Raw genomic sequence first — 12139 nt, 5'->3', positions numbered from 1 at the left:
TTTTGGAAGTGATGTGCTTTGAATAAGACTTTGAAGGTAAGGGATGTGATTGTCCATTGGCTGTGAAAAAGGGAGGGTATTTCAGCCTAGAGGAAGGATGTAGGTGAGATGTCAGGAGTGAGATGAGATCTAGGTACAGTGAGCTGATTGGCATTAGAGGTGTGAAGTGAGTGGATTGGGTTGTAGCAAGAAATCAGAGGAGGTGAGGAAGGAGGGACCAGGGTGATTAAGTGCTTTAAAGTCTATGGTAAGGATTTTGTGGAGGTGGATGGGCAACCTCTGGGGGTTCTTGGGGAGAGGGAGACACAGGCTGAATGTTTTTGTAGAAAAACGTTGTCTTAAAATATGAAGGTCAATTATATCTTTCTTTATATGAGTAAGTGTTCAATAGTTATTACTAATTGGTCTGCCATTAGGGAAGGGAATGTACATTCCTAAATCTCTAGTTAATAATAATAATGATGGTATTTATTAAACACTTACTTTGTGCCAAGCACTGTTCCAAGCGCTGGAGTAGATGCAAGGTTATCAGGTTGTCCCACATGGGGCTCACAGTCTTAATCCCCATTTTACTGATGAGGTATCTGAGGCACAGAGAAGTTAAGTGACTTGCCCAGAGTCACACAGCTGATAAGTGGTGGACCCAGGAATAGAACCCACGGCCTCTGACTCCCAAGACAGTGCTCTTTCCACTAAGCCACACTGCTTTCGCACTAGTTCACAATTGGTGATCACTTTAAACACTATAGATGATGGCGATCCAACATTGGCCTATTTGCTTACACATAATAATAATATGCAAAGCACTGTTCTAAGCACTTCTGAATAACCCTCCTGAATAACAGTTCTCATGTGTCATATCAAAAAGAGTGCCTTGCTGTTTGTCTAGTCATCAGAGCAAGGCTCCGAGAATCAGGAGACCTGAGTTCTAGTTTGATGTGCAAATGCACATTGGAGCTCAGCTATCAATGATGAAGGTTTCTGGTCAAAGAATCACCTATGGTCATCCACAAGGGAGACAGACCAAGTAGAAATAATGAAAAGTATAGCAGCAACAAATTCTGCCATCTGCAAAGTTATGTTGCCACGTGTATATAGTTTTCCACATTCAAGGAAGACACCACTGACAATGAAATTCACCTAAGAGTGTGTGGGGGACTGAAACAACCATATTGTTCATGTAAAAAAAGGTCTATGCCTAGTGCTGCTTGGTGTTTGCAGTGTCTGACATTACAGGGTATAATGGATACAGAACAGGCCCGGGAGTCAGAAGGTCCTGGGTTCTAATTCCGGTTCTGCTCCTTGTCTGCTGTATGATCTTGGGCAAGTCACTTTAGCTCTCTGGGCCTCAGTTACCTCATCCAGAAAATGGTGGTTGACTGTGAGCCCCACATGGGATAACCTGACTACCCCAGCGTCCAGAACAGTGCTTGACACATAGTAAGCGCTTCACAAACATTGCAAATATAAAAATACGATTTTTTTCTATAATCTCCTTGTCCCCTATTCTTTACATTGCTTTTGCTCAGAAAGAGCCATATGTTTCTTAATATCACGATATTAGGGTTGAGCATCAGTACAAACTGTGTTGTCATTTTAGCCATAAAATGGGCCTTGTACATCAAGAACATTTGTGGGCCCTTTGCAATGGGCTCCTCCCTGACTCTTATTTGTCCTCTCAGTGTGCCAGCAGGAACATGACTGGAAGGAAAGCGATGGTGCAAATGGTACTATACAAAGCACTGTCATTCACTCATTCAGTCTTATTTATTGAGCACTTACTGTGTGCAGAGCACTTTACTAAGCGCTTGGGAAGTACAAGTTGGCAACATAAAATAACACTGTCAACCTATTCAGCTTCTCTGTCCGGAAGACTCAGAACCAAGTCATTCATTGTAATAAGATACTTTATGATTCTAAAATATTTCATAATAAGACTTCATGAATGAATTTGTAGAGTAGGGAAGAAAATCACTGAAGTAATGCTATATGGTGCTATATGGTGTTGGTGACCATGGGATTCCATCCATGTGTATGAATGTCATTGAGAGACAATTTTTTCCATACTGACATCATCAAAGAAGCAGCATGGCTTAGCGGAAAGAGCACAGGCTTCGGAGTCAGAAGTCATGGGTTCGAATTCTGGCTCTGCTATTTGTCAGCTGTGTGACTTTAGGCAAGTTACTTAACTTCTCTCTGCCTCAGTGACCTCAATTGTAAAATGGGGACTAAGACTGTGAACCTCATGTGGAACAAACTGGTAGCCTTGTGTCTACCCCAGTGCTTAGAACACTTGGTGCTTGGCACATAGTAAGTGCTTAACAAATACCATTATTATTATTATCAGAAAGAGGAGGGCAGATTTTATTCATTGCCCTTTCCGGATGCTAGTACTGTGTCCATTGGTAGGCTTCAGTGAGGAGGTTCTGCCATCTCACATCAGCAATGGATTAGCATGGGGCGTAGCTTGGGGGAATGTAGTTTTGTGTTTGGGAAATGTGGGAGAAAGTGAATTTTTTTTTAACCAGGGTACCATACATACATTTGATTTGCTTTTGCAATAAAAATGGATTCTCACTCAGTTATTCATTTTTATTGAGTGCCATGTGCAGAGTGCTGTACTGAGCATTTGGGAATGTAGAAAATAACAATAAACAGTCATATTCCCTGGCCATTCCATGAAGCTGGGCAGCTCACTTCTGTGCAAGTGTGCTAGCATGGGTTAGCCATTATGAAGAAGTCAGTGTCAGACTTATTTGATTCATGAGACTAGGGCTTTCTTGCTGATATACACGGAATGAGGAGTAACAATGCTGTACTCCTTACATATAGGACATTGAGGAATATGGAAAATGAGTCTTCCTGGTATTATTAATAAATAATTACTTTGTCATGCTATTTAAGAGCACACAATGTGTCAAGCACAGGATAGATTCCAGAGAAACAGGTCAGACCTAGTGCTTACTTCACTTGGGGTTCCCAAGAGAAGCAGTGTGGCTCAGTGGAAAAAAGCACGGGCATTGGAGTCAGGGGTCATGGGTTCAAATCCCGGCTCGGCCAATTGTCAGCTGTGTGACTTTGGGCAAGTCACTTAACTTCTCTGTTCCTGTTACCTCATCTGTAAAATGGGGATTAATGCTATGGGACAACCTGATCACCTTGTAACCTCCTCAGAGCTTAGAACAGTGCTTTGCATGTAGTAAGCACTTAATAAATGCCATTATTATTAGTAGAAAGTAGGGGAATAGGTATTCCATCCCATTTTCTAGATGAGGAAACTGAAGCACAGTTTAGAACCCAGGTCCTCAGATTCCTAAATCTGTGCTTTATCCATGAGACCACATGCTTCATTGGTTCATTTGGGACCTCTATAGGGGACTTGGTGAATGGGGATAAGAATTTGGAATATTTTCCCAGATATGATTAAATGGAAAGAGCGTGGTCCCGGTAGTCAGAGGCCCAGCGTTCTAATTCCAGCTCTGCCACTTGTCTTCTGGGTGACCTTGGGCAAGTCGCTTAACATCGCTGTGCCTCAGCTATCTTATCTGCAAGTTGGGGATTAAATAATGATGATGGTATTTGCTAAGCGCTTACTATGTGCCAAGCACTGTTCTAAGCACTGGGGTAGTTAGAAGGTTATCAGGTTGGCTGCAGTCCCTGTCCAACCTGGGGCTCACAGTCTTTACCCCCATTTTACAGGTGAGGTAACTGAGGCCCAGAGAAGTAAAGTGACTTGCCCAAGGTCACACAGAGGACAAGTGGCAGACCGTTCATTCGATTGTATTTATTGAGCACTTACTGTGTTCAGAGCACTGTACTAAGCGCTTGGGAAGTACAGGTAGGCAACATGTAGAGACGGTCCCTACCCAAGAACGGGTTCACAGTCTAGAAGACTAGAGACTAGAACCCAGGTCCTTCGGATTCCACTAGGCCCAGCTGCTTCTCTTCTTCTTCCTGAGAGCCCCATGTGGGACCTGATTATTTTGTATCTATCCAGTGCTTAGTACAGCGCTTGACACACATTAAGTGCTTAACAAATTAGTTCATTCATTCAATCATAATAATAATGTTGGTATTAAGCGCTTACTATGTGCAAAGCAGTGTTCTAAACACGGGGGTAGGTACAAGGTAATCAGGTTGTCCCATGAGGGGCTCACAGCCTTCATCCCCATTTTCCAGATGAGGGAACTGAGGCCCAGAGAAGTGAAGCGACTTGCCCGGCGTCACACAGCTGACAAGTGGCGGAGGCGGGATTTGAACCCACGACCTCTGACTCCAAAGCCCGGGCTCTTTCCACTGAGCCACGCTGCTTCCCCTAAATAAATCATATTTATTGAGCGCTTACTGTGTGCAGAGCACTATACTAAGCGCTTGGGAAGTTCAAGTTGGCAACATATAGAGAAGGCCCCTACCCAACAACGGGCTCACAGTCTAGAAGGGGGAGAACAGATAAAACGTGGACAGTTGTCACTTCCACTCTTTTATTATTGTGTAATGATGGATGGAAACTAGTTTTCATATTATATTGTACTCTCCCAGCTGCTTACTACAGCGCACACGTAAGTGGTCAATAAATACGATCAATTGATTTTAATTAATGATGCATCTGAAAAGATCCCAAGAGGGGATTGGATTAAAAACCAGGTGACAGAACAAGATACCGTGAAACACGAAAGCCAGTTCTTATTGCATTGCTTAGGCCTCCCCACCAAAATTAAGACAGCTGAGGCTCAGAGAAAACTCTGTGACCTTCTCCGCATGACAGAGGGTCAAATACACCAGAGTTTTCTCAGCCCTTCCAAAAGCATCCTGGAAACTTGGTTCCATCCAGAACTGCCCCTTCCTTTGATGCCCGTTGCTTCCTGGGAAACGTAAGGAGCAAAGCGAAAACTACACTTGCCTTTTCAGCTTTCAACCAGACCTTTGATTAGACATTTTGAAATCACACAGGCCTCATCAAAGACCGACTGTAGCACATCGGAGTCTAACAAAGGAGAGCAGGGGAGTCAAGGGTGAACTTGCAGAAATTATTAGTATTTGAAAAGTTTTCAATAATGAAAACCGACTTTTCTACAATTCAAAAGGGTTTCGCACTCTAATTTTATCACTGTTAGCCCTTTTCATCTAACAACAGTAACGTTTCCAGAAGTATGTCTTGGAGAAGTAGCGTGGCCTAGTGGAAAGATGATATGCCTGTGATTCAGAAGACATGGGCTCTAATTCTGCTCTATCACTTGTCTGCTATGTGACATGTAACTTTACTTTGTGCCTCGGTTTCCTCATTGCAAAATGGAGATTCCAGGTTTCCCACCACTTAGACTGTGGGAGTAGGACTGACTTGATTAGCTTGTATCTACTCCAGTCCTTAAAACAATGGTTGACACATAGTAAGCACATAGCAAATAGCACAACTATTTTACGAGGATAATAGTAACTGAATAACCAATGTAGAGTTTAGAATATTGTCAGTATAGCCTGTGTCATTTTTCTCCATCACTGATGGCATACTGCTGGGCTGTATGGTAGGTTCAGTACTGTTCAGGTTGTGTGTGTTTCTGATCTACCGGAATATTGTAGCTCAATAGATTGTGAACCTCAACAAAAACCCCTGCAGTGTAGGAATAGTAAATGCGTATGAATGTGCTCTATGGACACGAACCCAAGAAAATTCACCTTGTAACCTCCCCAGCGCTTAGAACAGTGCTTTGCACATAGTAAGCACTTAATAAATGCCATTATTATTATTATTATTATTATTAAAATTCATATGAAAGTCTGTTTCCCGCTCTAGACCGTAAGCTCATTATGGCCGGGGAAGATGTCTGCTAGTTCTGTTGAACTGTAACTCTGAAGCACTTACAACATATTAATTGCTCAATAAATACTGTTGATTCATTGATTGAAGATGAGTTTTGCAAATTCATCACACTGCTGTGATCAGTTAATCATGTTGAGTTCCTACTGTGTGGGTACTGTACTAAGTGCTTGGGAGAATACAGTATAACAGAGTTAGTTTACATGTTCCATGCCCACAATGATCTTACAGCCTAAAGGATTGCTCTTTTTTTTTTAATGGTATTTGTTAAGCACTTACTATGTGCCAGACACTGCCCTAAGCATTGGGGTAGACCCAAGCTAATCTGGTTGGACACAGTTATGTCCCACAAGGGGCTCACAGTTTTAACCCCCATTTTTCAGATGAAGAAACTGAGGCACAGAGTGGCTAAGCAGCGTGGCCTAGTGGAAAGAAAGGCACATGGCAGAGCAGGGATTTGAACCCAGGTCCTTCTGACTCCTAGGAATGACCAGAGACCATGCTGCTTCTCCTTAAGGAGTATTTCATAGGTCTATGAAGATGGAGATGTAACGAGGCAGAAATGACATAAAGAGGCATGGCCAAGGTGGAACAAACCCATTAAAGCCAGATTGGGTTTTATTTGTCAATAAATGCAGCATAGCTCAGTGGAAAGAGCCTGGGCTTTGGAGTCAGAGGTCATGGGTTCAAATCCCAAATCTGCCAATTGTCAGCTGTGTGACTTTGGGCAAGTCACTTAACTTCTCTATGCCTTAGTTACCTCATGTGTAAAATGGGGATTAAGACTGTGAGCCCCCCGTGGGACACCCTAATCACCTTGTAACCTCACCAGCGCTTAGAACAGAGCGTTGAACATAGTAAGCGCCATTATTATTATTATTAAATGTGGGTTGGTGCTGATCCATCATTAATCTTTGGAACCACATCAGGATGTATGAATAGGACCTATTCATAAGTAGACCTATTACTCTATTTATTTTACTTGTACATATTTATTCTACTTATTCATTCATTCAGTATTATTGAGCGCTTACTGTGTGCAGAACACTGTACTAAGCGCTTGGGAAGTACAAGTTTGCAACATACAGAGACGGTCCCTACCCAACAACGGGCTCACAGTCTAGAGGATGAGTTGAGGGGTTGAGGAGGGGTTGAGGGGTGCAGAGAGGAGTGAGGAGGGTTGAGGGGTGCCAGGGAGGAGAGTTGAGGGGTTCAAGGAGGATTGAGCTTAGGATCAGCGCTTAGAACAATGCTTTGCACATAGTGAGCACTTAATAAATGCCATCATTATTATTATTATTGAGGGATTCAGGGAGGATTGAAGGGTGCAGGGAGGAAGGAGGAGAGTTGTTTTATTTTGTTAAAATGTTTGGTTTTGTTCCCTGTCTCCCCCTTTTAGACTGTGAGCCCACTGTTGGGTAGGGATCATCTCTATATGTGGCCAACTTGCACTTCCCAAGTGTTTAGTACAGTGCTCTGCACACAGTAAGTGCTCAATAAATATGATTGAATGAATGAATGAAAATGACCTTACCATCAACAGCGATACCTCTAAAATTAATATATAGATGCACATGTGTAGGTATCCATAGTTATGGGTGGATAGTTATCTCTAGGGTGTATGTTCACGTACATGTTTATGCTAGTGAAATGCAGTGCTGACTCTTCAAGCCAGAATCCTATGCCAACAAAATCTGTTGGATGCTGATTTTTCTTGTACCTCTGGCTCTCCGTTATTCGACATCTGTTGCCTTTGCTTTGTCCTTGCAGAACTACTATGGAGCTGCTAAAATGATCTTTTCCGACAACCCTCTGGGTCTCACCTGTGGAATGGTGTGCCCAACTTCGGACCTTTGTGCAGGAGGGTGCAATTTGTATGCAACCGAGGAAGGACCAATTAACATCGGTGGCTTGCAGCAATTTGCTACGGAGGTACGTAAAATATTCAGGTCATTGATTGTTTAAATCAAATCCACAAAGACTTTTGATTCTTATTGGTTCTCTGATGAAATCTAATGTTCTTAATATATTGCACAGCTAAACTGTGTTTAATGCATTTGTACAAACAATACTTTATTACAGCAAGTGCCATAACAGGGCTGCAGAATAGAAGTGCGTTAGACTATGTGTAAAATTAGTTGTAATCCCAGAAGCTTATTAAAATGCATTTTTGATAGAAACAATTTGCTATGTATATTAGGGGCTCAGTGGAGCAGAACATATTCACGACCTTTACCTTTGAGGAAAAATAGCCTACTGCGAAAAGACTCTAACTTCTATTTAAATTTTCATCCCCATATCGTGTGTCTTCTCTGAGGGGAAAAAAGTCTTGCAGACTTTAAGAAACAAATAATATATTGATTTTTATAATGGAGCTATTTACAAATGAATTGGTATCAAACTCTCTTCTTCCTCTTTTTCTTTCCCCCCCTCTCCTCTGCTATTTTCTCTCTGAGGCATTACTTCCCGGGATTCTTTATCCTGTGTATAGGCTCTGATCTCTTCTCTTCTTTTTCTAAGAAGTGAGAGTGTTTGTAGCAGAAGATTCTCAATTTAGGACCTACATATTTTCCACAAAACTTGGTCAATTTTCCAGTTCCCATGAGAATTGCATTAGCCTCCAGGTACTCATAAATTGGCAGATATTGATTGGTGAATAAAGCACAGATTAGTTTCCTAATTCCAAGATGCACCTGCACTCAGTAACAGCGTTCTGGTGCCCACAGAATAGAATCCATTCTTTCCCTCTCAGAAATGATGATGGATTACAGCGTTCCTGAAATTATGCAAACATGAATTCCAGATGAGGTAAAAAGGTTGTCATGGGGGTTGCAGAGTCATTGCTATACATTATCACTGGGCTTTAGAGAAAGGGGATTTCTATGTTGTCCACCCTCTGTCTGGAGCCCGGCGGGGGGAGGAAAGCTGGAACAAAGGTCAGCCGGGAAATTGGGATAGAATTCAAAATGCGATATCAAGCTTTAAAGAAGCTATACTTTAATTTGAAGAAAATAAATGTTTATTAAACTATAATCTAGAGAACAGATGCTCAGATTACGCAAACATTACACCAAGTAGAAAGCAGTGTGGTTTAGAGCACAGGTTTGGGAGTCAGAGGATGTGGGTTCCAATCCCGGCTCCACCATTTGTTTGTTGTGTGACCTTGAGGAAGCCGCTTAACGTCTCTGTGCCTCAGTTATCTCATCTGTAAAATGGGGATAAAATCTGTGAGCCTCATGTGGGACAACTCAATTACCTTTTATCTACCCCAGCACTTAGAACAGTGCTTGGTACATAGTAAACACTTAACAAATACCATAATCATTATTATTATCAAATATGTAAAACAAGTTTCTGTGATATGTCAAACCAGCTTAACAAATACCATAATCATTATTATTATCAAATATATAAAACAAGTTTCTGTGATATGTCAAACCCGTCTCTGTGACTTTTTTTTTCATTCATCTATTCAATCATATTCATTAAGCGCTTACTGTGTGCAGAGCACTGTACTAAGTGCTTGGGAAGTACAAGTTGGCAACATATAGAGACGGTCCCTACCCAACAACGGGCTCACAGTCTAGAAGGGGGAGACAGACAACAAAACAAAACATGTGAACAGGGGTCAAGTCATCAAAATCAATAGAAAGAAAGCTAGATTAAGAAAACAAATAGAATAGTAAATATGTACAAGTAAAACAGAGAAATAAATCTGTACAAATATATATACTGGTACTGGGGGGAGGGGAAGGAGGTAGGGCGGGGGGGATGGGGAGGAGGAGAAGAAAAAGGGGGCTCAATCTGGGAAGGTCTCCTGGAGGAGGTGAGCTCTCAGTAGGGCTTGAAGGGAGGATTACTGTCTTGATCAGTATTGTCTTATATTAACTATTCCTTTTAGAATCTGGGCTTTAAGTCATCACCATCCTGGGTTGGGAGTTCTTTACAAAGAAGTACCAAAGTATCAAACAAAACAAGACACCTGTTTACTGAATGCTCTAATTTGGGGGGATGGAGAATGTGCTAGGGATTTACAACGTGAATTAGTTCCTACTGTGGGTTGCAGGTTTGCTGAGATAGCTAGATGAGAATACAAGAAGTGTCACTATTTGAATGTGCTATTAATTTTTCTGTCCGTCAATCAGTTGTATTTATTGAGCACTGACTGTGTGCAGAATATCACACTAAGCACTTGGGAGGGTACAATATAACAGAGTTGATGGATGTGTTTCCCTGCCCGCAATGAGCTTACAATCTAGAGCTGGAGACAGATGTAAATTTGAATAAATTGCCGATGTCATCTCATGGATGATTCTTTTATTTGGTGTGGTGGTGCCTTGGATGAGTTCACAGGTGCTCCTTTGCTGACCCTCCCCAAACTGAGGTCCATTTGTCCCTGCTTGTTGGCCAACTTATTTCAGTGCAAAACCTCAAGTGCCAGCTAAACGGAAATACATTGAGAATTAGATGAATTTAATATCTTTAATTTTTCTCTTATGAAAATCATTTAGTTGCAAGGCCTACCTGTGATTCCAGATTAGGATCAGCATATTTAGAATCTGGGAAAATTGGTCTTGATCTCAAAGATGTTTTGTTTTGTTGTCTGTCTCCCCCTTCTAGACTGTGAGCCCGTTGCTGGGTAGGGGACCGTCTCTATATGTTGCCAACTTGTACTTCCCAAGTGCTTAGTACAGTGCTCTGCGCACAGTAAGCTCTCAATAAATATGATTGAGTGAATGAATAATGAAATCCTTCCCTGAACACAACGGTAGTAGTAGTAGAAAAAATACTATTAAGCCTTTATTGTGTTCAGTACTCTGTGATGGGGAAAGGCGAACAAACAGGTGAGAATTATAAAAGGGGACCACGTATATTCTCATAGGATAAGAATAAAACATCTTTCTGGGGACATTGACCCCCTCTGACTGCCTGATCCTACAGTCAAATATGGGAGATGTATAAAGGCCCAAGGAAAATAAGTCCTGATAACACAGACATTTAAACCATCCCTATCCAGAAGCAGGTTTGAAAACAGCCACAGACCCTTTATGTGACAAATCCATTACTGTGGTAAGGAGCTATCCTAAAGTACCAACAATGGTGGTCACATGTGGCCTCTTCAGTCAGATTTGTACACATAGATGTGTTCAGATAAATAGTAGCATCATCTTCAAACTTGCTAACGGATTTGTCCCTTCTGGCCCCTTTATTTTTGAGCCTGCCTCGGGATAGCAACAGTTCAAAGGCATATGTCTTATATATATATATATATATATATATATATATATATATATATATATATATACACCCACGCTCATATTCTCTCTCTCTCTCCCCCCCGCAACCCTTTCTCTCCAAGTTACAACAGATTCTAGTCATGCATTGAGTGAAATGCAATGTGAATTTAGAATTGAGCAGAACTTAGCCTGTTAAGGGCAAGGAATGTGTCCATTAATTCTGTTGTACTGTGCTCTCCCAAGTTCTTAGTACAGTGCTCTGCACATAATAAGCATTCAATAAATACCATTAATTGATTTGCTTTTGACATGTAAGTCATTTATGGGAAACCTTTACTTACTCCTTAGTCATGGAAACCTTACAAGACCAAATTTGCATTCATTAAAGGATGCTGAGTTCATCCCTTCATCAAGTTATAATCAACCTGGTGCCTGCAGTCATGTCCTCCAGGAACCTTGCCATTCCCGTGGGAAGATGATTTTGAAGGCATGTCTGTTGTTTTCCAGGATAAAACGTTAAGATAAATAATTTATAGAATGTTCAATGTGCTCTGGATCAAATTTGATTCATTATGGATCTAAATGCCTCAGTTTTGTTTTGAGGTTGTGAGAGGCAACAAATTGAGAATCTTTCCAAGATAAGTATTATATCAATGTAAAATGTGTTGCAAGATCTATTTACAATTCTGGAACCTATTAAATGCTATTATTATGTGTCAAGCACTGGGCTAAGGACTGGAATAGCTGTAGGGGAATCAGATTGGATCCTGTTCCACACAGAACTCACAGTGAAAAATATAGGAAAAGCATATAATCTATCCCTACTTACAAATGAGGAAACTGAAGCACAGTAAGATCAAGTGACTTGCCTCAAGATCTCCCAGCTGGTCAGTTGACAAGCAGGGAGCAGAGCTTATGTTTCCTGACTCGCAGTTTCCTGACAGTTGTCACTCAGTGAATACTACTGTTTGATCCTTATTGTTTTATAGTGTTCCTAGACCTTCCAGTCATTTGATACTAATTAGGAGACATGACCTTTGGCAATACCCGTTTAAACAAAGTGACTGCCGTGAACGATTCTATTTGG

General features: G+C 41.3%; 1 protein-coding gene across 1 annotated transcript in view; it reads left to right on the top strand.

Annotated features, from left to right (window-relative positions):
- Positions 1-12139, top strand: part of DPYD (dihydropyrimidine dehydrogenase) — an 884509-nt gene that overhangs the window by 248154 nt on the left and 624216 nt on the right. The window contains exon 5 of the mRNA XM_038745292.1: positions 7586-7747. Coding sequence (XP_038601220.1) covers positions 7586-7747 — 162 coding nt within the window. The remainder of the gene's footprint in view (positions 1-7585; positions 7748-12139) is intronic.

The sequence above is a fragment of the Tachyglossus aculeatus genome, chromosome 4 (assembly GCF_015852505.1).
Source record: "Tachyglossus aculeatus isolate mTacAcu1 chromosome 4, mTacAcu1.pri, whole genome shotgun sequence".
Taxonomy (NCBI): Eukaryota; Metazoa; Chordata; class Mammalia; order Monotremata; family Tachyglossidae; genus Tachyglossus; species Tachyglossus aculeatus.
This window is presented reverse-complemented; position numbering and strand designations above follow the sequence as displayed.